This window comes from Balaenoptera ricei, chromosome 4, assembly GCF_028023285.1.
Source record: "Balaenoptera ricei isolate mBalRic1 chromosome 4, mBalRic1.hap2, whole genome shotgun sequence".
Taxonomy (NCBI): Eukaryota; Metazoa; Chordata; class Mammalia; order Artiodactyla; family Balaenopteridae; genus Balaenoptera; species Balaenoptera ricei.
The window spans coordinates 153,932,726-153,958,592 of NC_082642.1; the positions used below are offsets into that span (position 1 = coordinate 153,932,726).

At 41.8% G+C, this 25,867-nt stretch overlaps 1 protein-coding gene across 1 annotated transcript in view; it reads right to left on the reverse strand.

Moving 5' to 3' along the window:
- Nucleotides 1–9,689: 9,689 nt before the first annotated feature.
- The window catches only part of KCNJ6 (potassium inwardly rectifying channel subfamily J member 6), a 127,002-nt gene continuing 110,824 nt past the window's right edge, over nucleotides 9,690–25,867 (reverse strand). Inside the window, exon 3 of the mRNA XM_059920024.1 lies at nucleotides 9,690–10,015. Coding sequence (XP_059776007.1) covers nucleotides 9,690–10,015 — 326 coding nt within the window. The remainder of the gene's footprint in view (nucleotides 10,016–25,867) is intronic.

Below are 25,867 nucleotides of genomic sequence, written 5' to 3' on the forward strand. Positions count from 1 at the left end.
ATCCTCTCTCTGAAAGCAGGCCATCATCTTGAGTACCACCGTGTCCAAAGTTTCCATGAGGTCGGTGTCCAGTGGGATTGCTGCTGAGACATTCCTGGTTAGCAGAGTTTATTCCAGCCTGATTCATGGGGCCAGACTGAATTGAACTCTAAAAGCTTCAGTGCTAAATTCCACTTCACCTTTCATGCCAATGTCAAGGAGTTTTTTTCTCAGTTTCAAAGCCAGATGGAAAATGGCAAGTTCAAGGAGAAATAGTACCGGGGGGGACTTTGCATCCTGGAGGCAAAAATGAATATCTCTGATTTGAAATTAGGGCTTCTAAAAGAATTTGTAAGTAAATTTTAAAAATCGCCTTTGGGGCTTCCCTGGTGGTGCAGTGGTTGAGAATCTGCCTGCCAATGCAGGGGACACGGGTTCGAGCCCTGGTCTGGGAAGATCCCACATGCCGCGGAGCAACTAGGCCCGTGAGCCACAACTACTGAGCCTGCGCGTCTGGAGCCCGTGCTCCGCAACAAGAGAGGCCGCGATAGTGAAAGGCCCGCGCGCCGCGATGAAGAGTGGCCCCCGCTTGCCGCAACTAGAGAAAGCCCTCGCACAGAAACGAGGATCCAACACAGCCAAAAATAAATAAATAAATAAATAAGAACCACTATGTCCATCAAAAAAAAAAAAAAATCGCCTTTGTTTGTACTTGAGCTTATTATTGAAACACTAACTATTTATTGTGGACCAATCTTAATCTTTTAGGCAGAGATTAATAAGATGGCAGCTCTTTGGACATCTATTACATCAGATGATGTGAATTTAGTTTTGGTTTTGGAATCTTTTTTTTTTTTTTAAAGGCGAATGTGATTTGGGTGTGAGAGTGTGTGTATGGGGATGATGGCTTAAAGAATAGCTTTTTAAGGAGCAGTTTGGCCACCTAAGTGCATGCCATCCTAGGAGGAAGGGGTAGGAATATCTCACACCTGGCATGCTGAATGAATACCTATTTGCCTGGGCACTGTCCCATGTGTCCTTGGTTTCCCCCAAGGCTGTCTGCAGGTGGAGCAGTCCTGGGGAGCCTCAGCCCCCTGGACCCTCTGCCAGTTCTCATCAAAGACTCCATGGAGTGGTCAGTACCGATAGGCTATGGTTGCCATGGCAGCAGCCATAAATGTCCTGGGTAACCAGGCACCACATAGGTGCTGGGTTTTTCCCCAGAGCACAGTCTGTGCAGATGGTGGGGGAGGAAAGACCATTTTGCACAGGCAGATTTTTGGGTCATTGTTTCAGAATCCTATACATGCTTGAGAGTTCACTGTTGTCCCTGCGTGGCTCTCATTTTAGATGCAGAATCATTGGGCGGAATAAAGATATTCAGGACTATCTTTGGCAAGCTGGCTAACCTAGTCACAAGGACAAGAAGGTTTCCCTGGAAAAGTACAGCTGTCTCTTCCTCACAAGACTTCACTGATGTTCTATTCAGTTATGGGCTGATGTCAAAATGCCCGACCATCACTAGTGGGCTCTCAATAGCTCATGTTTATGTGGCAGGAGCAAAATATTCTACGTTTTGGTCTCAGGTGGTCAGACCATGAACATAGTATATGCTCAATTAAAACTGGTGGTGGACGATGAAGTGGTAAGAGATAGGACTAGCCCCAATAATAGGTCTCGGCTACTGCTCAAGAATGGAATGAACATTCAGAGGAAGGTGCCAGGAAAGATGACCGTTAGTGGTTAGCTGAGGGAGGAAATTCAGAAAGAGGAGCTGGGTAGAAGGCTTGGACGACCACCTGCGGTGATGTGAAAGCTGGGTGGGCACCTGGGGACAGCACAAGTTGTGTCTCCAAGAGTTGCAATCCAGAGGCATTCCTTGCAAATAAAAAGAAAACCCTTGACATTGCTGCCACATTTGGTGGCTCTGCCAGAGGAAAGGGAAGGGATGTAAAGTCTCTTGACTGGGGCAGCATTTGTTTGGTTGTGGGGTAGATTTGTGTGGTCAGATCAAGACCTCTCACTTAAAAAGAGGAGACAAGGTCAGACCATCTAGGGAGATGGCTGAAAACTGAGAATTTCTAGAGGCTGAAGAAAGATATGTAAAGGAAGACAAAGCAGTGAGGTAACCACCATGGGTAATGAGAACTCTTTTGGACTTCCTTACACTTACTTCATTTATGCATTATTGTTGTTTGATGTTGACTTACTTATGGGAGGGGCATCCCTGTGCATAGGGGACTCAAAAGGTCTTACTTCAGTTCTTCTAGGGAGAGTCATCATTCCTAACCCACCCAGGTGCTCTGTGGGGTCAAGTGTGCTGGCCAAGAGAAGCTCAAAAGATACAGGCTTCCCAGCAGACACTTCTGGGGGGTCATTGTCTAGATGCACAGAAACCAGGGCTGGAGGGAGAGGCTCCCCCAGAGAGGCGGTGGGTATGAACAAGGCTTCTGGACTACCCAAGGCTGAGCCAAAGGACAAGGGAGGGTATGGCTCATACCCAGCCCCGCAGTCAGCCATGCTGAGAGATGATGCCAGAACGGCACCTGCCATGGCTGGATCTGAGAACAGAGTTCCTTCTCCTTCTCTGAGAAGCCTGGCTAAAGACCCGGAGGTTCCAATCAGGCACAGCTGTCAACAACCCAGCTCTCTGCGCTACAGCTGATCCAGTTCTGCTACTTGCGTTTAGTGGTGATAGACCCAATATTGACATACTCCATAAGGCATTCAGCTTGGACTGGGGTTTTAAGAGCCAAAGAGATCCGATCCTGGACTCCAGGGACGTTTTGCTCCATTGGATGGATATTTTGTGGTTTCTGTTAGAATTTTAGAAATGATGATGTATTACATGTTTATTTCACTAGTGCCTGTTGGTAGCAGATATTTACATTGCCTGAGAAAAACAGCCCTTCCTATTCTTATAAAGATTGGCTGGTTGATATCACAGTATTCATGATCCGTGTTAATACAACGGGTATGTAGCCTTAATCTTGAAATGGTCAATTACCCTTTGTTAGTAGGAAGATTTAGTTCTCTGAAATCAAGCTCTGTTGCTTATGTGGTCACAAATCTCTAGCTAACCACAGAGCACATTAGGATTGATGTCTAGGTGGGTAGTGTCTAAAAATAACTTTATAAATACCATTTTCACTGGTGATAAATCTCAATCACTTAGTCATGTTGACTACTTCAATTAACTATTCTTGTGAGTGCTAAAGTAGTTTGTCCTCTTTTCCCTACGACTCTCCTATTTGAATTAGGTGGATGCATGAAGCTTTCTTTCACCAAGGTAATGAGGCCAAGTAACAGTTTGACTCCTTTTAACATTTATTTAAGTTTTATGGTGTTGAACTTTGAGATTTTTTCCCCTCCCACTTAGTTATTATGCTGTTCCATGCAGTTGCAAGATCGCAAGCTTTTTGCATGATTGCAGATACCATCAACTACTTAGTTTCAGACACAGGACCAAATTCATCTCAATTTCCATCATTTATCTGTCAGCAATACAACATCACAATGATTTATTACAAATTTTTTTCTTTTCCACCTAACTTCCAGGAAAGCACTCATAAGAGAACTTGATATATTTTTCAATAGAACTAAAGAGATAAAAAACGTAACTTGGTTGACCTATGTCTGGCTTTGGAAATGCTTCCTTAGAATACAAGTGAGTTCAGCTTAGTGATACTAAAGAATGTCATTTAGTATTGATTTATCTCAAAACTCCATTGTCTGAATTTCTTTGATCCAATATTTCTGTAGTTACCAATTTTTATCTTGTGCTTCAGACTCAGAAAGCAGCAAACAATGCAATAACCCTTTACTATGCCTCTGTTTCTTCCTGAGCTCTTTTCACAGAACCTGTTTGTTTTCTAAGAGAAGCATTTAGTTTTTATTTGCATGTTAAACTTTTAGCTGAGTACCTAGAGGGAGCCAGAACTAGTACAACTAAACAGGAGTGGTGGTTTAAGGTTCTTCTTATCACGCTGATCAATTGTGGGCTAGAGGAAACTAGCAAGGGAAGATGGAGAGACAGCTCAGCAGTCTAGTTAGTTCTATTCCAGGAAAGAATTAGAGGGAAGGCATGTAGGGGAGGGGAATTTGTTTGGATGTGTGACAACTACTGCAAGTCCAGTTCATCCCACTCAGCAGAGACCCAGGCCCCAGCTCTCTACATATTTAAATACCTATGCATGTCAGCGAAGCAATAGCTCAGTCCCTGGAATTCCCATTTTTTAAAATTATTCATCAATGTGTAGTTGTACCACATCACTTTCTGAGCTGGCCACTGGCTCTTGCCTGACTGTTTACTCTATTTACCACTCTTGGGGGAATGGTTATGAAAAGAAAGGAGCTTTTCTTTGAGACCCAACTCAAAGTCCTGTGAAGCAGTTGTCTCTCTTACAAAAAAATGAGTTATTTTTCCTTGAACAAACCTAAGCACAATACTGGAAAATAGAGTTATACTGGAAAAGAATGTCATCATTCTAATTTGCCCAGGAATGTTTTAATAGTACAGTACAATATGTAATAGTACTTAATGGTATTAATAGTATTTAATAGCACAGTACTGGGGTTGGCAAACTTTTCCTGTAAAGGGTCAGAGAGTAAATACTCTAGTCTTCCGGCTATGTGACCTCTATTTTAATTACTCAACTCTGCTGTGTATTGTGAAAGCAGTCATAGAAACACATAAACCAATGGGTGTGCCTGTGTTCCAATAAAACTTTATTTATGAACACAGAAATTTGAATTTGATATAATTTTCGCATGTCACCAAATATCCTTCTCTTGTTTCTTTTTTTTTTTTTCTTTTTCCCAGCCATTTAGAAATGTAAAATCAGTCTTAGCTTGCAAGTGGTGCAAAAACAGGCAGTGGGCCAGATTCTGTGAGCAGATTTGGTTTGCTGACCCTTTTTGTGGTAAAAAGAGCCCATGATTTTAGCCTCAGCACCTGGATTTGAGACCAGGATCTGTGATTGACTGGCCTTGTAGCCTTGGGGAAGTTACTCAGTTTGCCCAAACCCTAGTTTTCCATCTATAAAATGTAAATTATAATACTCAAGCTCTGATGGTGGATTAGAATTAAATGAGAAAACTTGTGCAAGTACTCTGAATGCTCCAAAACACCACACAATGTAGGATGTAATATTGTTTGGTTATTATTGTACATACTGTGCTTTGTCAAAATCAAATAGTAGCCTGACAGAGCTTTGACTGCTAGATGACATTCTATATCAAAAGCTCTCCAAGACGTTAAGGGCAGAAATATTAGGAAGAGGTATGCTTTACTCAATTTTAAATTAAAGGATAACATTTTCTTAAATGCAGGGTGGCCATAGAGTCTAGAAACAAGATATTATTAGTTGATTATATTGTAATGCAATATCAATGAATCATCTATTATGTATATGTTGCCTATGTTTTTTGACTTTATAGCCATCCACAGAAATGAAACCATAGAAGATAATGTTTACCATCTCTGTAGGACATTTAATCGTCAACTACCCTTATGACTCTTCTGAATCATATAGAGTATCACCCAAGTCAAGGAAAGAAAGACTGTAAACTAGTCAGACTCTTGGCAAGCTGTTTTGGAAATGACTATGAATATATATATATATATATATATATATATATATATATATATATATGTATATTTTAAAAAAATCTTGTATCACTTAGCTAAGCAAATGATTTCACATTCTTTTGCTGAGTTAACGTAGTTTTCTAATGGAATTTTTACAGTCTCTTTCTCTGTCCACCAGCTCCCATATTTATAAACAGTTTCTGAACATCCCAAAGATACTGGCTTCAATCTAAATAAAAAAGCAAAGGTGAGAAAGTAAGAAACCTGAAATGTAAGAAAATGTAGCAAGGGAAAACATAAGAATGTTGCTTGGAGACTTTAAAACTTAGGCTTTTAAATGAAGTCATAAATAATTTTTAAATTAGAGTATAATGAAAAACAGACATTTCAGAGCCCTAGTTTGGTTAAACCAGCAAGAGAAAATTGTGCTTAAGAAATAGATTGACCTTTTTAGAAACAGTAGCTGGATTTCTGTTAGGGAACATAAGATATTGAACTAAATCAATGGAACTGGAACTGGAGAACTAGGAAAAGAGCAAAAGAGAGGGACAGATGGAGGAAGGGAGTGGGGAAAGAGAGGTTTCCTTCTCCTGGACATAGAGTGTCTATGTATTGGACCAACCAGGCTAAAAGGCCATGTTTCGAAGGGATGGAAAAGTAATGACCTGACATTACAGTGATTGCAAAGGTGTTAATCCAAAAGAGTATAGTTTGCCCATGGGACATCCAAAGACATAAACAATTTTATCAGTTACATAAAGCTGGCATAAATAAATAGGTGCTCTTCCAGTTGGAAAGCATATTGGGGTGGGTGGAAATGAGAATCTGAGGGTCTTGTCAGCCCTTGGGGAGGTCATGCTCCCAGCTGAGTCTGCCCTTTCCTCCAAACTGGAGTCAACTGTGGCAAACTGTAACCCTTTAGCCCAAAGTTCTTATCTGGCTAATGGATACTGCCATGCTTTTATGGGAAAGGGACTCAAATACACCATCAAACAGACCAAAATATCAAGTTGAGCGTGATCCTCATTCATTATGAGTATTGGTACATTAACATAGGCTTATTTATTTCCATAGCTCTGGATTTGCTAACAAAGTGACTGCGTGATCGGAGCCTGGATATGGTGGAAGAGAATGGGTAGAAATTGTAGGGTCATCTTTGCTGAACTGTTAATGAAAGACACCATTCAATACTTGCTACTTAGAAAATTCAGTCTTAATGAGCTTTTTTCAGTTCCAAATTTTAACAGTTGACACAAAATACACTGTTAAACTGTGTTATCAATAACTGTAGAAAAATAGACATGTTTGATAAGGACATTCTAATAAAAGGTTCTTCTGGAGCATCCTCATTTAAAGATTCAGAGGCTCACATTACAAAAATGAGATTTGGTTCATGTTCCATCTCCAACCACATTGACACCAAAGACAGTGAGAAGTAGGGAAAGACCTCACACCTGGGTGCCCTGTCACAGATACAGAACTGACGTGTGTGCCTGACCAAAGGGTTGTCAAGGCTCTTCATTCAGTTGTGCTCAAGGGCTCCCAACTGCTCTTCCAACCAGACAACAGGGTGTGTGTTGTCCTTTAAGCCTTAGTAATGGATTTTAAAAGGCCCATTGAGTCTTTAGGAGCTAAATTAGCAGACTTTTTGCAGCCCCAGCTGATCTTGCTTTGTGCTACCATGCCTCGCCCTGCAACTCTGGTGATGCTGCAGGGATAACGCCCCCAAGGCAAGAGGGCCCTTCCTAAGGCTACACTGAGGTAAGGCCACAGTACCTCCCCACAGTCTGGCAAGAAGTGTATGGGGCTCCCTCCTCCTCCTCAACTACAACCTCCTCTTTGGAGTGTGTGGAATGAATAAATGATTCAACAAATATTCAATGCGAAAAATGAAATGTTGGCAAAAGGAAAGAATTATGGCCAACAGTTTTGTTTTCCATACGGTCAGTGCCAAGAAGCAGTTGTCTTGATACAAGGTGTCAGAAGTGGGAGAAGAGAGACCCACCCCCCATGTCAAATTGAGGAGTTACTTTCCTTATCTCTGGGCCATGCTTTTTAATAGACAAGGTCCCCAAACTATAGTGTGAAGGCCTGTGCTATCTGGTCAGGGAAGGCAAGGGCAGCAGGGAGGGACAGCTAGTTTGAGTTCTTTGACCTCCATGGTGCAAAGCCTCAAACTGAGCACAGCTGTAGAAGTTGAAAATGAACTTGGATCCAGTCAAATGAATATTTATGATGGATGATTATGTTAGGGAACAAACAGTTTATAAATGCCAACTTAATGTGAAAGATCTGTTTCAGTGCAAAATCTCCACCTGCCCTTGAGGTTTTGTCTAAGATTCTCTTCCTTTTCTTATTTTTTCATTTGAAAATTTTTTCATTTTGAAAATTAGATTTTCAGTACAAAATACTATTCCTTCCTTCCCTCCTCCTCTCCTCTCCTTCCTTCCTTCCTTTCTTTCTTTCTTTTTATCTTTGCAGATTAAAATGAATTAAGGCTGTAGTTTTTTGTTTTCTTTGATTGGGAGACACTTTGGATTTGATTTCTAACCTGTGGCATACTCTAGAAAGATTTCTTAGACAGTCACCAAGATTGTTGATCTAATCTTTAAATACTGAACTCTGGAAATTTCATAATAATAAAATAATAATAATAATAATGATAAATACCAATGCAAGGAATGCTGATGGATAAGCCCCCCAGGTATAGGAAGAGTGCCAGATGGAGTCAAGGTATGTGAGATCAGTGATTACAATATACTTCGCCCATTACATGCCATTATGAATTTCATGACTTTAGACCCAAACCATCTTTTACTAACTTAACATGTCTCATATTTTAACTGTGATTATAGAGTGAAAATAGTTGGAGAGTCAATGATTTTGTAAAAGAAAAGTTTCTCAAACTGTGGTACTACAAAGGGTGAGAGCTAACTTGAAAAGCATAAACACATAATTCCCATCATTCGTGGGAATTCCCTGGTAGTCCAGTGGTTAGGACTTGGCACTCTCACTGCTGGGGCCCTAGGTTTGATCCCTGGTCAGCGAACTAAGATCCTATAAGCCACGAGGTGTGGCAGAAAACAAAAACAAAACAAAACAAAAAAACACACATCATTGGTGACATGCCAGAGCATGTCCTCCTCCTGAAATTCTGCCCCAGGCTAGTCAGTGAGGTCTTGTTACTTAAAAAAGAGACCTCAGTTTTGTAAACATTTCACAGTATATCAGCATACTGGTGGTGTCTTTTGCCGTCTACTGAACCTCCAAACTTCTCCCAGACCTATGGCTTATTAGATTCAATTAAAGGGAACAGTGAGGTACCCAAATGGCTGCCAGTCTGGGACACGGAGCAAAGGCCATGCACTAAAGGGCCAGCGGTCAATGGGACCAAAGAAATCCAGAAAACAGGACATCAGAACAGAAATGCCTACTGTACTTTGGAATCTTTTTTTTTTTTTTTTAATCTTATTTCTAAAGTTATATATCTAAACCTACATTAATTTTACATCTATGTACATTATTTAGAAGTTTTGTTCTACAGTACTTTTGTACATGCTGGGTTTTATTACTAACTGCAAAAGAAAATAATTACATAAGGCATATATATGTACAGTGTTTTGTCATTACCTCACCTGGGTCCTATAACTGCAATGCCCGCAGGGGGCAAGCACCTCGCCCTGTAGATGAAATTTATTGACATGTATAAAACCGAGGGCTCGACTCTATGTCTCACTGCATGAATGAATAGGCACCAGAGACCTTCCTCATCATATCCCAGGTAAACTCTTGGATGCACTCTTTTGAGTGATCTGGTATTGTACAACACATGCAGGTAAGTAGCAGAAATCTCCAGGACTCGGATGTGTCGTATTCAAGGAGGAGACCAGGCTTGGGTCACAAATGAGGGCACATGACACCTTAACCCAATCTGAATCTGCCTTGTCAATCTGAATAACTGAGAGGGCAGGTAGATATTTTACACCTTGAAGATTTGTTTTCTGGTAATGCCAAACTTCAATATAAGGAAAGAACAAAGTAAGAGAGACAGAAAAGAAAGAGAATGAGAGACAAGGGAAGGTTGTGGGCAAAGAGGAGAAGGGGTGGCCCAGCCAGGGGACTAAACTTTGGATTCGTTCTCTAGATTCGCCACATCACCATTCCTCTCCGTCTGCTCCTCAGGGTTCTTTCCTTCCTCCTCAGTCTCCAGTTCTGCGTGTTGGTTGAGTTTGCTGGAGACGGACCAGCTCAGGGGCAGCTCAGCCCTGCTGGCTAACTCGGCCAGCTCTTTGGCACTGAGAGATGGGGTGCTGGTCTCGTAGGTCTCGTGGAAGCTGTTGTAGTCGACTTCGTAGAACCCGTCCTCCAGCGTCAGGACAGGGGTGAACCGGTACCCCCAGAGGATCTCACTAGTGATGTAGGAGCTTCGAGCTTGGCACGTCATCCCTGCAGAGAGGAGAATGGAGGCTTTAGTGTGTGTGTCTGTGGGCTTTGCATCACCCAGGGGACTCAGGGAGACAGGCAGCACTGCTGCATGTGGTGTTGAGACTGTGACCTGCATAGGCTGCTATAATAGGGAAGAACAGATCTGACTCCATATTAAATCTGCTTCTTTTACTTTAACCTTGTATTCAGTTGCTTTTGCTACAAGTTAAGAATGTTGCCTATAGCCTGAAATATACAGGATAGCCCATTCTCAAGGCTCTGACCTTTAAAGGTATAACACTTGCCCATTCATATAGAGATAAAAAGTTGCAGAACAGAGGATAACATTTGTCTTGTTGGAGGTTTACAGGGGCATCATGACCTGACCTACATGGACAGATGTAAGAACAAAGGATTCTGACACCAAGAAGTCTGCAACAACCAACCACCCCCCCCCCCCTTTTTAGTATAAAAGAAGCTTGAATTCTATCTCAGGTAAGATGGTTCTTTGGGACACTAGTCCGCCATCTTCTCGGTCTGCTGGCTTTCTGAATAAAGTTGCTATTTCTTGCCTCAACGACTTGTCTCTTGATTTACTGGCCTGCCATGAGGCGAGCAGTACGAGTTTGGACTTGGTAACAGTGCCACAACTACAAGGAGGTGTCTTTCTTGTTGTAGACATGTGCTACCATGCAGGAGGGCATGTGGTGGAGATCCCAGGCTTCCCCATGGAATCCCAGGTAGCAACGTGAAAGTTCTGGCTCACACCAGGCGCTTGCAGGCACTTGCCTGCAAGGTCAGGCACACACACAGGAAAGCATGTGTGCACATGCACCCAGGTGCACACTCACGTGGTTGTACCTTGTCCACTTTTTACTCCAGGATCATCTGAGGTCATGACTCTGGTCTCACACTGCTTTTAGAGGTTTTGCCTGAGTCCTGCTGGGATTTGAGTCTTGGCTTTGGCCACAGACTTAGAATGAAATTTGACATTTTAAACTAAACTTATGCTGCCTTTCAGCTGGAGGTCATGGATTTGTGTTACCCTCCCATTACCGTGACACAGAGGCAGCTACTGTGGTCCCCCAAATGAGGTTGGAAGGGATGCTGATCTGAGTTTGTACTTTCTCCAGGACCAGTGGAGATGGTTGTTCAGATCGTGTGATAATATAATACTTTAAAGTCGCCCCCCATCTCACCCGCCCTTCCTGCTTGTAGACAAGACTTTTTCTAATTTGCACAAAAATGCGGTAGGAGCTACTGGCAGCCCAGGAGTCGGGGATAGCTTCCTTTTAAATGTGAAAAGGCAGAACAAGGGAAATCCCACCCATCTCCTTAGAAAAGGAAACTAGGCAACAGGCTTGGTGTAAAATATGGGGAGTGCCATTGGTGCATTTTTTTTTCTGAGGTCGAAGAATTCTCTTATGAAACTTCTCAGGAAACGGAAGCGTTCATTCAGCCATTCCTTCAGGGCTGACTTTCCATTAGCTCAGTAGGCCCAGTACCAAGGGCCCACAGTGCTTTTAGGGGCCCATGAAAATATTCATCTTTATATAAAGTATATTACATATTATATAAGGTAGATTATATACTTTATATTATATTATATAATTATATAAAAATATAATTAGAAAATTTTTAAATGGAATAAAGGGCCCACAAAGGTAAAACCACGTAGGACTCACCATAGTCCTACTGCAGCCCTGTGTTCATTCATCCAGGGAAGCAGCCAGCCAGTCAGTCAGTATATTATTCCTTAGGACAGCCTATAAGATATATTAGGCAATTGCTTTATGCTGAATGCAGGTGTGGTAAGGAGAACAGGACACATGTAGGTTTTACACAGAAGGGTTCAGATCTACGAAATATTCCCACAGCAGTGCACCTGTTCCTCGTGGCTAGAAGAAGAAAGTTGGGGACCAGGGACTGAAGTGACTGACCCACTGCAGCTGGCAGAGTCTGAGCCCATACAGCCCTCATCCACATTCTGCTCTTCCTCTGACCCTCAAAACTGAATGCTACCCTTCTTCAGTGTTTCCCTGACTGACCCAACTATGTGGCCCGCCCACCCCCATGCCTCTGAAACAAGTACTGCAGGGCTACTGGGCATTGTAAAGCAAAGAACAACAGCATCTTGCTTTTATTTCTCAACGTTTCTCTTCTGAGTTACCAGCTCTTTATCTGTGTTTGGGAGTGATGGGGGAAGGCAGGTGATGACAGGATTCTGTGGGCTCAGAGTGAGGCACAAACAGGAAGTCAAAAGGAAAAGGTGATAAAATACCTTTCAAACTTTTCTTCCCACCAAGGAAGCATATGTTTATTGTGACATGACTGGAAAACAGAGACAGGCAAATAAAATAAAACCCACCTAGATTTTGATTTCTGGCTATGGAAATGGCCAAATGGAACTAGAAATTAAAAATACAATTATTAAAATTAAGATCTATATGGAGGTTTAACATCCAATTGGAATTGACTGAAGAGAGAATTAGAAACTTGGGATACAGGTATGAAGAAACGACACAGGATGCAGCCAAGAGGATGTCATTGGAACTGATGGAGAAAGGACCTCTGAAAACCCTCTCCTCCATGAAAGCAATGAGAACGCTGGCAGAAACTGACAAAGCAAACTCTTTTAGAACTCTGTAAATGAACTCCAGGAGTGTTTGCTCAAGAAAAATGGCTGAATCGCAGTAAGAACCCTGAGCTTTGGGAAATTTTAACTTTCCCCCTGCTCAGCTTCACGTTAGCCTTAAAAATCAACAGCCTGCGATCATGGTGCAAAAGAGCATTCTAGCAACTACTGGAGGGGTCAGAACAGGATTGGAGCTCTTTCAAACCTCACGCTCAGAATTGTCATCATTTGAAGTTTCTAGCAGTTCCCTAGAAAATCCCATTTACAAGGCTTGTCTCTTTTTGACTTGGGACAGAGCTTGCCCAATGCAAATAGCTTGTTCCCTTGGGCCGTTTGTCAAAAACAACCAGTGGTTAAACTTTGTACTCTCCCGCAGCCCAAATTCCTATGTTGTTCTAACCCCCACTACCTCAGATTGTGACTTGTTTGAGAGAGGGTCTTTAAAGAGGTAATTAAGTTAAAATGGGGTCATTGGGAGGGGGTCCTAATCCAATATGACTGGTGTCATTATAAGAAGAGGAGATAAGTTACACAGACACGTGTAGAGGAAATACCATGTGAGGACATAGGGAGAAGATGGTCATCTCCATCTACAAGCCGAGGAGAGAGCAACCAACCCTGCCAACACCTTGATCTTGAACTTTCAGCCTCCAGAATTATGAGACAATAAATTCCTGTTTAAGTCGCCCAAGTCTGTGGTACTTTGTTATGGTGGCCCTATCAAATGAATATGCTTATTGAATTCCACAGGGATAGTAAAATCCCTTTTCATAGCACCACTTTAATAGGATTAATTTATGTAATCAAAAATGAATAAGAGAGATTTAAACAAATGCTTGTGGATGCTTTCCCAATTTTTATTCACCTTTTGGTGTCCTAATTCATTTGAAAAGAGATGAAGAGAATATTATTTGTCTAACAATATCGGAAAGTATTTCTAGTGTAAGCTGATAATTTTCATTTTCTGCAGAAAGATTCCTGTTTTACGTATTGACATTGGTCCCAGTCCATTCTTAGAAAAAATGTGATTTTTACTGATGTTGAAAAAGTAACAAAATAAAACCAACTAAGGTGCAGCCGCCAAAATTACATCAGCGTGTGACAGTGGAGCCCTTGTGATTTTCGATGTCACTTAACTCACTGAAGTGTGACCGTGACTCTGAGACCAATTTTTCACGGATTGTGTTTCAGGCTTTGAAATGAGTGTGGGCCGAGGATGCAGAATTTTCTTTGCTTAATAAAAAAGATTAAAAATGAAAAACATGAAAATATCCACAACACTAATAACGGAAAACAGGAATGATACATGTATATTTACCATGCATATAAAAGTTTAGATACTACCTATCTATGTATGTGCAGAAATATAAAGTAAAAGGAGACCGCCTGGTCGTCAGAAAAAAAAGATTCAATCAGTGTGTATGCAAGTTGTGTTTGTTTTTCATATCAGAAAGATCATTACGGTGTCCTGAGGTAGGTTTTTTTTTTTTTTAAATTAATTAATTAATTTATTTTTGGCTGCATTGGGTCTTTGTTGCTGTGCATGGGTTTTCTCTAGTTGCGGCGAGCAGGGGTTACTCTTTGTTGCGGTGCGTGTGCTTCTCATTGCAGTGGCTTCTCTTATTGTGGAGCACGGGCTCTAGGCACGTGGGCTTCAGAAGCTCTGGCATGCGGGCTCAGTAGTTGTGGCTCCCAGGCTCTAGAGCGCAGGCTCAGTAGTTGTGACGCAGCGGCTTAGCTGCTCCACGGTATGTGGGATTTTCCCGGGCCAGGGCTCGAACCCATGTCCCCTGCATTGGCAGGCAGATTATTAACCACTGCATCACCAAGGAAGCCACTGAGGTAGGTTTTTGAAGTGAGTGAAGTAATCTCTGGAAAAAGAGAAGCTCCTTTTATAGAGATGAACAAAACCTGAAAAATCTCATCTCCAAGTTCAGATCACAGCCTTTACTCTGAGCATGCTGGCTGTCTTGCCATTTGCATTTATATTTTTTTGCCTGTATTTGTGCTATTTGCTTTATCTTGGATGCCTTTCCCCCGGTGGACTCCTGCTCATCTTTCAAGAGCTGATTTATTATCTCCTTTCTAAAGCCCTCTGGGACCGACCCCACTTGAGTTGGAACTAGGAGCCCATGGCTATCAGGACATTTCAGTGACACCCCATCACAGCCTTCTCACAGCCTTTGCAGCTCATGCTAAGTGTCTGGTTTCCTGGTTGGACTGTGGATGCCTCAAAGTTCGTTTATCTTCTTTATTTCCATATTCGTAGCATTTAGCATAGTGCGTCAACATTGGAGGTTCCCCCCAAATACCTGTTGTTAAGTGAAGAGAATGGACCTAAGGAACTATAGAGAAATGTTGACTGGAAATGTCTGACATGTATTATTAAATTAAAAGATGGCCTGTGGTCCTTAGAAAAGAAAGTGGGAGATTTCTGTTTCCGCGTCATGTCAGCTTACCTAGGAAGGACCCTCAGCTAAAATACAAACTAGATACTGGAAAGTTACAAACTCCCAAATTTTAATCAAAAATAAGTTCAATAACAAGTAAGGGATGGGACTTCTGGGCTTGGTGAAGATGGAGTCAGTGCAGCCTTTGTCTTCCGTTGCTTACAGTGAAGACTTCTAGACAAAACACAAAATGCAACAACCTGCAGACTCTGAAAAGTTACCACTAGTGGGAAGATTAGGGAGGGGTACCAAAAGTTGAAGAATGACTTGTTTGGGGGTAAATTGCTTGGTTTGTTTCTTCCTCTCTTTTATCATCTGGCTTTAACCTGAGAGTGGTCCCTATGCAGAAATGGACTGTGGTGCTGCAACAAAATCTCAGAGAGAAACCCTGTCTTTCTGGCCAAAGGACCAGGACAAGGTGCCCCACTAGGCTGGAGAATGGGGGTGGGGAGTCCTCATTAATTTTTGTCTCTCTGCACGCAGCCCTCAGTGCTGCGTAGTCCGGAGCTGGGAGAAAATGTTTCTGGCCAGAGGACTGGGAAAAGAGGTCTCTGTGGACCAAAGAGTTTGTGGCTGCGTTTTCCTCTCTTCTCACTGCCTTACTCTGAGAATGAACTCTGAGCCTGTGAAACGGGCAGCAGTATGGGTGGCCAACACGTAGAGAGAAATCCTGTCTTTATAGACAGAGAAGAGGGGGTCTGGGAGCTGAAAAGGGTGGGGAATCTCACAGAGGACAAAACTGAAGAAGAGTATCCCCTAATTCTGTGTATGAATAGATGCAAATCATGAATAAAAAGAAACGATGAATGAAAAGAAACTACTATGTGTTTCATAACACATATAATCATACTTTGAAACAACTTCAACGAAGAAACTCTAATGGGAGTTCAATAATACTTAGAACTGAATGATACTGAAATGTAAAATGTCAGGATTGTGGGATACATGGAAAGTAAGAAACATGTATAGACCTAACTGCTTATATTAGAAAAGAAGAAAGTCTGTGCAAAATATCCAACTTAAGAAATTAGTAAAAGAACAACAGGATGAATCCATGGAAAATAGGCAATAAACATCAGTGTATAAATGAATAAATTAGAAAACATGATATTGAGTGAAAAAGCAAGTTGTATAGAATATATAAAATATACCATTTTTATAAAGCTAAAAGTAAGCATAAGTAATATATCATTTAGAGGCACATACAAAATTATTTTTTTTAAAAATTAAGGGAATGATAAAAATAAATAGTTACATTAAGGTGGAGAAGGAATACAGAAGTAGATATAGCAGTAATGTTCTAGCTCTTAAATCAAACAGTCAGATTGGAAGTGTTTTCTTATACCTTGTAACATAATACGTGACATGCATTATTTTGTACTTAGCAAGTGCTATATTTTAAAAGATTGCTAATTCTATTTGTTGTTGCAGTATTAGCCTGCTTATCTTTTGTGCAAAGGCTCCTCTTGTTCTGTGTTTTCAGAACTGTTTTTTTCTTCTTTTTTCTTTTTTAAATTGAAGTATAGTTATTTACAATGTTTCAGGTGTATAGCAAAGTGATTCAGTTATACATATATATATATATTCTTTTCAGATTCTTTTCCATTATGGTTTATTATAAGATATTAAACATAGTTCCCTGTGCTATGCAGTAGGTCCTTGTTGTTTATACAAACTTATTCTTTTTATGTAAAGAATTGGAAACAATAAAAAAGAATTGTGACATAATCTAATCTATATAATTCTGCTTTGTACTATTATTTAAATGTTTCCAAACATCTGTTGGCTCAAAATAGCTATAATGTCTTTTCTTAAAGTTACCCTGTGATCAGAACGGTTAACCACTCATTTATTTGGGTCATATTTATTAAATGGAATCCATGTGCTAGGTACTGAGTTCCCAGCCTCAGGGAACTTACTGTCCGTCTTTTCATTCCTGTAGAAGCTCAGAATCAGGAATTCTGACTGGGACTTCCAGAAATGAGGACCCTTGCCTGCATCCCCTAATGACCAAGGGTTCGTGATAACTGACATCCAACTGGGTGCCTGGGGTCTTCGGAATGTATGGTGGGGGCAGGGGAAGGAGGGAGGCTTAGTGCATCTGGGGCATAAACTCCATCCACGGTCTCCTTGGCTCCGTTATCCAGCTAGTGGGGTTAAACAGAAATACATGATTGTGTTTCTCACCCTTCAACTAGTTTTTCGTGCATTTTTATTTCCTTGACAGTGAGTCAGAAATTGGGTCTCTGTAGAGTAAGATGTTGTCTACTTATCCTCCTTGACTGCTTTCTGTGCAAATAACCACAGGAAATTCCACAACTGAGAGTCAGCTTAGAGGTGGGCAAGACGAAATCGGGGAGGAGGACGTGGCATGTAAGACCTGTGCTATGAATGATGGTCCCCGTTTCGTTTCATTCTTCATTATCATGTCATTGTCATCTTCATGGAATATTCCCAAGTAGTTACTGTGAGCTGGGGCTTCCCTAAGCCCTTTACCTTGTCTATTTCGTTTAATCCTTATAACAACCCTATGAGCTGGTGCTATTATTCTATCCCTGTTCTACAGATGAGGAAACTGAGGTGTGGAGACCACTCATGTCACATCCCTGGGGAATCTGGCCTCACAATCTCAAAAGAAACAGGTGGACACTGACATTGCAAGACAGCATTGAGGCCATTGGGGTTAGAGGAGGAATGGCCTGTTGGTGTGTTCGTGGGTCAGGCATGTCTTTGACTTTGTGCTTGAGGAGCCTGCTTGATTTCCATAGCAGCGTTGTCTGGTCTAAGTTATTTCCACAAAGCCCAGAGGCACACGCGCGCGTGTGTGTGTGTCTTAAGAAAAATTATTGCACTTCATAATTTCTCCACTGAGAGCTTCTCTGGTTAATCTTCCAAGAGTTTAACTCACTTGGAAGTCAATAGAAACAGCCCATCTTTTTGGTGGTAAGACTACATTAGAATAAGGAGTGGTGAAGGAGGGACTGCTTGTCATTGGTGGTGAACAAAAAGCCCAGGAAGCCGGGAAACCAGACTGAGGCCCAGTTGAGGGATCTAACAGGCACTGAGCAAACACGGGTCAGACCCCGCAAGATGGAGATTTAACAGGCAAAGCCTTATTTTTAGATTCACGGTGACAAATGATGACTGGAGAAGTCTTGTGCAGAATACCAATATGAGGGCTTCCCTGGTGGCGCAGTGGTTGAGAATCTGCCTGCCAATGCAGGGGACACGGGTTCGAGCCCTGGTTTGGGAAGATCCCACATGCCACGGAGCAACTGGGCCCGTGAGCCACAATTACTGAGCCTGCGCGTCTGGAGCCTGTGCTCCGCAACAAGAGAGGCCGCGATAGTGAGAGGCCCGCGCACCGTGATGAAGAGTGGCCCCCGCTTGCCACAACTAGAGAAAGCCCTCGCACAGAAACGAAGACCCAACACAGCCATAAATAAATTAATTAAAAAAAAAAAAAAAAAAAAGAATACCAATATGATGAAAGCCATCCTCAAGAGAAAGCCCTCTGGATAAAGCTGGAGGTATGCACTCAGTAGATAGAAAATGCATCAAAATTGCCTGGAGAATGTGATTCCAATAAAATAAGACGGAATAAACCACCCTCACCACTTCGGAATTCTGTAAAATTAATCTATATTGCCAATAGTCAGAAACAAAGAATTGACTGCAGGCGTTTTGTCTTTTTATTTCAAATACCAGGCTACATGATGTAATGTTTTCCTTTACTCTTTGTTCTCATTCTCAATAAAAACTGCACTGAATTAGTGCAGTAATAAAGTGTTCTGCACTAATGTTTATAAGTCTTTGTTAGGGAGAACGATCTTGGTGATTTACCAAGCCCAGTGTCAAAAAGAAGCAGTATAGAGTAATCTCTGCCATGATGTAATAGTGATTTTAATTCATTAGGCTCAGCCAACTGCTGATCATTTAAACAACAAGCCCTGTCTTATGCTCAGGTTAAGAATACCTTCAATAAACAGTTGTACTTCTTCTGTTACTGAAATTTTGGATGGCCAGTGAGGTTCACCTCTAGCTACACAAAAAAATATTGAAAAGTGTATTTTTTTAAATGTTTAAAAAAAGGCATTCTACATGTGTATTCCTAATTGTCCTCTCACCAAAGTAACTGATAAATTCATAAATCAAGTATTGAATTAAGTAATAAACATTATTTATTAAGTGTTTATTGTATGCCTGGCACCAAATACTTTATGTGCATCAACCAACTAACATCTTACAACAGCATTCATAGGTAGATGATGCTACAATATCTATTTTACACATAAGCAAACTAAGACCAAGAGAGGTTAAGTAAATTTTCTGGGTCACACAGCTTTATGGACTGAATTGTGTGCCTCCAAAATTCCAATATTGAACCCTAACCCCCTCATGTGACTGTATTTGGAAATAGGAACTTTAAGGAGGGAATTAAGGTTAAACAAAAGTAACCTAATCCAGTAGGACCATTGTCCTTGTAGAGGAAGAGGTACCAGAGAGCTTCCTCTCTTTCCACGTGCCACATGAGGACACAGCCAGAAGGTGGCCGTCTACAAGCCAAGAAGAGGGGCCCTACCGGAAACCAGCGCTGATGGTGCCTTGCTTTTGGACTTCTAGCCTCCAGAATGGTGAGAAAATAATTTCTGTTGGTTAAGCCACCCAGTCTGCAGTATTTTGCTATGACAGCCCTAGCAGACTAATACCAGTCAGAGTGGAACTAGGGTTCTAATTTAGGGAGCCTGTCTCTAGAGCCTATGTCCTCAACTGCCACACTATTATATCTGTTTTTGAAAACAGGGGTCATGTGTTCATTGCGACCTTTATAACTCCTATAAGTGCCTTATACTTATATTTACAAAATAAAGTGGAGAGTAGATGAATCATCATGGCCCAAGGGATGTTGCCACTGGGTGTTGTAACTTGACTGCCAAATAATACCTGCTCACCATTTGTCTTTCCCATCATATCTACCATTTTTTCCCCACCAGCTCTCCTAAGCCTGTCAATTCTTACCTTGTCTTCCATACAAATGTACTTATTCTCTACTCAATCTGGAGCAGTGGCTACCCGCTTCAGAATGTTGCTTGGAGACACTAAACAACCTTGATTCTTTTTGAAAGAAATCACGAGATAGCCTCAAATCAAATCGTAAACTGCAGGATTCTTCTTCAACCTCTCCCATTCTATATTTGTTTCTCTCTTCTCCAACAGTTCCGGGTTCCCAAAAATCTATACATTTATCATTGGCTCTATCCTACGAACACACAAAGCAGCTTTGGAATGATCACACCTATAAGTCTACTGAAGAATTGTTTGTACAAGACTCAGACCTCACAGCAGAGGACCAGATATGCTTCCAGTTGAAACAGGAAAGCCCCTGTGACTTTACAAGAAAGCCCCAGTATGTACCAGTAAATAGTGAACCAACGACTGCCAAATGCACTTGAAAGCCAATTAGAACGTTTCCCTGCTTCCAAAAAATTCTATAATAGAACACTACCAATCAAAGGCTATCTTAACACTTCCTCCTTTTACTCTGTAAGTCCTGTGAGTTTCTACTGAAGGAAAGAGATGGTAGCAAACTATCTCGTATGATCTGAATAAACAACCTTTTGTTAATAGTACAGGTGATCTGTGTACTTTTGAAACCATCATCCACAAACCTATGAGGTAAAATTAAAAATTGAAATTCTTTTTAATCTTAGACTATTCCCACTGAGGTAGTACAATCCAAGTACTGAGTTCCAAAGTTATTGGATTCATCCTTTTTCCTGTGTGGCTTGTTATCTGTTTTATATCTAGTTAGGTTCATTTGTTTCTAATTGTATTTCCTTTTAGGATTTGCTTTTGTCGTCCTTTTTTTTTTTTTTAAAGAAATTTTAAACCACTTAAATAGTTCAAAAATTAAGTCAGCATAAAAAGATATATTCAGAAAAGTCTCATTCCCACCTCTTCTTCTATCCCGTTTCTGCCCACCTCCTATATGCAGCCATTTTCATTTGTTTCTGCTTTACCCTATGTTGCCTTTTGTAAAATAAGCAAACTTAGATGCACACACATTCTTGTTTCTCATTTTGACCCTACAGAGGGAAGATATTTCAGAACAGGAAGCTGTATGAAGATTTCCTTCTGCTAAAGCAATTTGAAATCTCTGGACGTGCTCATTTCCTTTTATCATAGAATCCATAGGCTTCTCAATGATACAGTGGAGCTGAACAGTGGGAGCTGGAAGCAGACAGGCCCAGGTTTGAATCTGGGCTGCCCAGAGCCGCAGTGTGGCCTGGATAGTCTACTTAGCTTCTCTTATTCCTCATCTGTCATAGCTGGGAAAATAATGACCAGAGTAGAGAAATGATGACGGCATCTACAAGAAATTTCACGTGTGAAAGCCTTGACATAGGGCTCTGCTTGAGGACATCACTGGCAATTCTCTTAGTGCCATTCCTTCCCTTGGTCAAGCATAAAAGCTGACCTTTCTTGTAGAATTAGCAGCATTGATCAATAGCATTTTTTCCCTTACATCAAGTGTTTGGTTGCTTGTTGATTTTTTTCAAAAGGAATAAAAACCGTTCAGAGAAAGATCTGGAGACATCATGTTTCATCTTCCTGTTGATGTCAGGGTTTACTTTATGCCTTACTATTCTTTGGACATTTCAAAATACCCTTTGATACCTGATATTTGAGGAGTCACCCGTCTCTTCATTGTCCCCCATTATTCTGCATTTTCTAGGCAGTGGTTCTTAACTTTTTTTGGTCAAGGACCCTTTTGGGAATCTTATGAAATTCATGGATCCTCTTTTCTTAAAATATGCAAACATACAACAGTTTGTAAAGGCTCAAGGGCTCAGGAACTCGCTAAAATTTGTGGGATCCTAGGTTCAAACAAAACAAAGAGAAGCAAAAACAAAAGAACAAAACAATTCTGCTTTAGGAGAAGGTGTGTGCTTGCATGTGAGGAGGAAGAGGTTTAAGGGAAAATAGAGAAGAGAGGGTTTAGTTAAACTGCAACTGGGTTATAGGCAGGTCATGTGCTTTCTCAGTGGCCAGTGCTCACCCTACCAGAATCTTCCTCACCAAATTGCAATTGTCAATATTTGTTCCTACATTTTCAAGTCTGGGGATGTGGGTTCCTGTGGGCAGGAGCTCTGTCTTGGCCACGACTTTATCTCTGTCTCCTGCTATAGTGTTTGGCAACAGTGTTTGATAATATGCCCAGTAAGTATTTGTTAATGGCTAAATGAATAAAAGGGCCCAGGTGATAATAATTCATTTATTCATTCATCATATAATATTTATTGAGGACCTACTATGTGTCTGGCATTTTGACGAATTCTGGGCATCAAAAGATGACATGGTCCCTGGGTTCATCGGATTTATAGTCTTCTAAGAATGGAATAAATATCTAGATGAAAGTAAAATTATAACTGTAATAAATGCAATGAAGAAAAGGTAGATTCTTCTATAAAACATAACAAGGAAATCACACTTGGGTTGGTGTGGGAATTAGTGAAAGTGTCCCTGAGGATGTGGCATTTGGGTTAAGACTTTAAGGAGGAGCAACGGAATGAGTGAGGTAGGGATAAGTGGACTATATCAAGGGAGCGTTTCTGGCAGAAGGAGGCTCTGTTGGAGGAGGGTCCCTGAGGTGTCCAAGAAACTGAAAGACTAGTGTGTTTGGGGTATGGGTGAGGGGAACTAAATAAAATATTGCTCTGGCTACAGAGGGAAAAATGACTTGGAGGAGGGCAAAATGTGTGTGGGGAGAAGAGTGAGGAAGCTACATCAATAGTACAAAGAAGAAATTATGGTTATCAGAAGCAGAAGAGAACCAGTGGAGATGGGGAGACTAAAACGGACTGAAGACGTATTTAGGAGGCCAAATGGATAGACCTCTGTAATGAATTATTCATGGGGGTGAGTTAGAAGGAAGAGCCAAGAATGATGCCCAGATTTCTGGCTCAGGCAATGGGATGGATGGTGGTGCCACTGGGAATCTTGAGTGCAGGAAAATTACATGTTTGGTTTTGGGAATGTTAATTTTATTGTGACTTTGAGATATGCAAGAATATTGAATAGGTCCTTGGGATAACCAAGTCTCAAATCCACAGAAGAGGTCTGGATTAGGTATATACTTGGGATGTCAGTGGCATGTGGATGGAATTGAAGCCTGGGGGCAGACGAAATTGCCAAGGGAAGGGTATGTGATGAGAAAAACTGAGGATGAGACTATTGTGAAAATTTAACATTTGAAGGTGGAAAAGGATTAGCTTGCCCAGCATGTTGAGAGAGAGAGGGTGGCTAGAGAGATAGGAAGAAAGGCAGAAGAGTGGAGGGTGACACAAGCCACGGGAGAGGGGTGTTCAAGAAAGGCAGGTGGTTAACAGTGCCAAGAACCGATGAGAGAAAATTGCCCCAGACTGAAAATTATACATTGGATTTCAGACATGGTGGTCACTACCAACTTAGTGAGAGCTGATGGGTAAAGGAGTCAGTGAAGTGGTTTGAGAAGTGGGCTTGGGGTGAGGAAATGGGGTGAGTGAATTTAGGAAAGTTTTTCAAGAACCTGACTATGAAGATGAGGAGAGAAGGCAATAGTTAGCAAGGGACATGGGGTTGAGTGAGTTTTTAAAGATGTGGGACACCTGCCCACGTTCAAATACTGATGGGAAAGGCTCTGGTTGAGTGGGCAGGGCTCCATCTAATGTAAGAGAAGATGTAATCAGTAGCTTATGGTTCTGGAGAGACGGATAAAGCTAGGAAATCAAGGTGGCAGAAGGAGGCTCTGTCCTTACAGACCATGGCTGTTGGTCCAGGTAGATTTGTGATATGTGGCAGAGTTGAGCGAATTTCTGTCTGAAAGTGCCTATTTTCTTATTGAAGTAGGAGGTGGGTAGGGGAAGATTTGAAATTTTGTGTGGAGAGTGGGAGAGCGGATTGATCAGAGAAACAAAGAAGGATTAAGACAGGAGGATAATTATGAACTTGCAATGAATACTTATTGCTTATATTCCTTCTTCCTAAAGGTACTCAGAGTTTTATTAGGTGCACCCCCTCCACTATAGCCCATGAACTTTGGGGTCCCACTTGGCTTAAGCTTGTTGATACATCTCATTTTCTTGGCCACGGTCATTGGTTCCAGAAGGCATATGATGTTCCTTCAGTGGTTCGTTCAGGATGAATTTCAAACCATTGCATAAAGTGATGGGCAGAAGTGAGCTCTCCTCATGATTGTGAACCAGGGCACGTACAGCCCTCCTGCCTGCTGGTGGCCATATTGGGGCTGTGAAAGCAGAGAGATAGGAAAAGATGACTGGGAGCAGACACCTTATCTGTCCATGGACTTTGCACTTGTGAGAGGCAACAAACCCCCTAAGTGTTCTAGCCTGGCTGTCAACAGCATCCTAAAACAATCTGTCTGACCCTGGCACCAGTTTGCCCTGATGTGTGTTACCTTCTCTAGACAGACTGCTGGGGTTAACACGTGGGTCCATTGATCTGCCAACTAGACCAAAACCAAATGAAGACTAATGTATTCATTTGTTCAGTAAGAATTTATTGAATACCTTCAAAGTGCCGTATATATTCTGTGCTTGGTGATGGGGATTCAGTGATGACCTTGACCTCAGAGAGCTGACCATCCAGTGGAGGGCTGCAATAGGGCCAATGACCCAGCACCACTGATGATAAATTCTCATCAAATTTCAGTAAATGAATGAATGAGTGAATGAGTTTCTCATTATCACTACGACAGTGCAGGGTGATTGGCCATATTCTCCTGAATGGCATATTGCCTTAAAAGTTCCCCCAAACTTCAATTCCCCTTCAAAGCTGTTCTTGATGTTCATTTCAATCTACTTTTTCTCATCAAAAAATACTAATTTTAAGGGGGTGGCCAAGGAGATGGTGAGAACTTTCTCTGGGTCTAGACCTACATAGAGATGCTATCAAATGTGCTAAGTAATAAACTGGTCCTGATGCTGACATCCAAAGGACACACACATACACACACCCACTCACTCTGGGGCCCGCCCCACGCCGCTGCCAGACTCTACCCTGTCAGTGCTTGTCCCACGCTGGCCACCAGCCTTTCAGTTTTCACTGTGCTCTCTGTTGGTCGAGGAAACATCACTTTAGAGCCGATTCCTGCAGTGGGGATTTTCCTGGAGGGACCCATGAACATGCAGAGGGAAAATCTTTTGGAACGTTCATGAATGCAGTTTTGTTCCTGATGATCCCAGGTTATTCCTGGCTGCCCTGTGTCTTCCCACTCATGGCGTGAATGCTTTTCACGGCTTCGTGGGGTGGGTGGAGAGGGGCCAGCTCTCAGCTTTGACACACTCTAAATTACACTTTGAGTCCAAAGTTGCACCAGTGGCCTGGACAGCAGGGTTTTCATTGACAAGAGCAAAACTTTGTGGAGAGAAAATAAAAAGGACTTGGGAGTTCCAGAAGCCACAGCTATGAGAATTGAAGTCTTCCTGTGCCATTCAGGAAAGTGAGACCAGCTGGGGAGAGGGGGGACCAGGTGGAGGTGTTGGGGATGTGACTAGGGTTTGCACACTGCCCGGGTGTCCAGGAAATGGCTCAGGACCCCCTGCCTTGGGCCTGACTTAGGCGTGGGAAGAGGCCAAGACAAAAGGCCCTAAAGAGTTTGAAGTGGAATCGGAGATCGTCAGGACTCAGTGCCTTCTCCGTGGCCCTGGAAGATTTCAGACCTCATGGAGCAGCCTAGGTTCGGCCCAACTTCTGAGAGGCTGGCTGCCAGCACCGACAGGGGAGTGT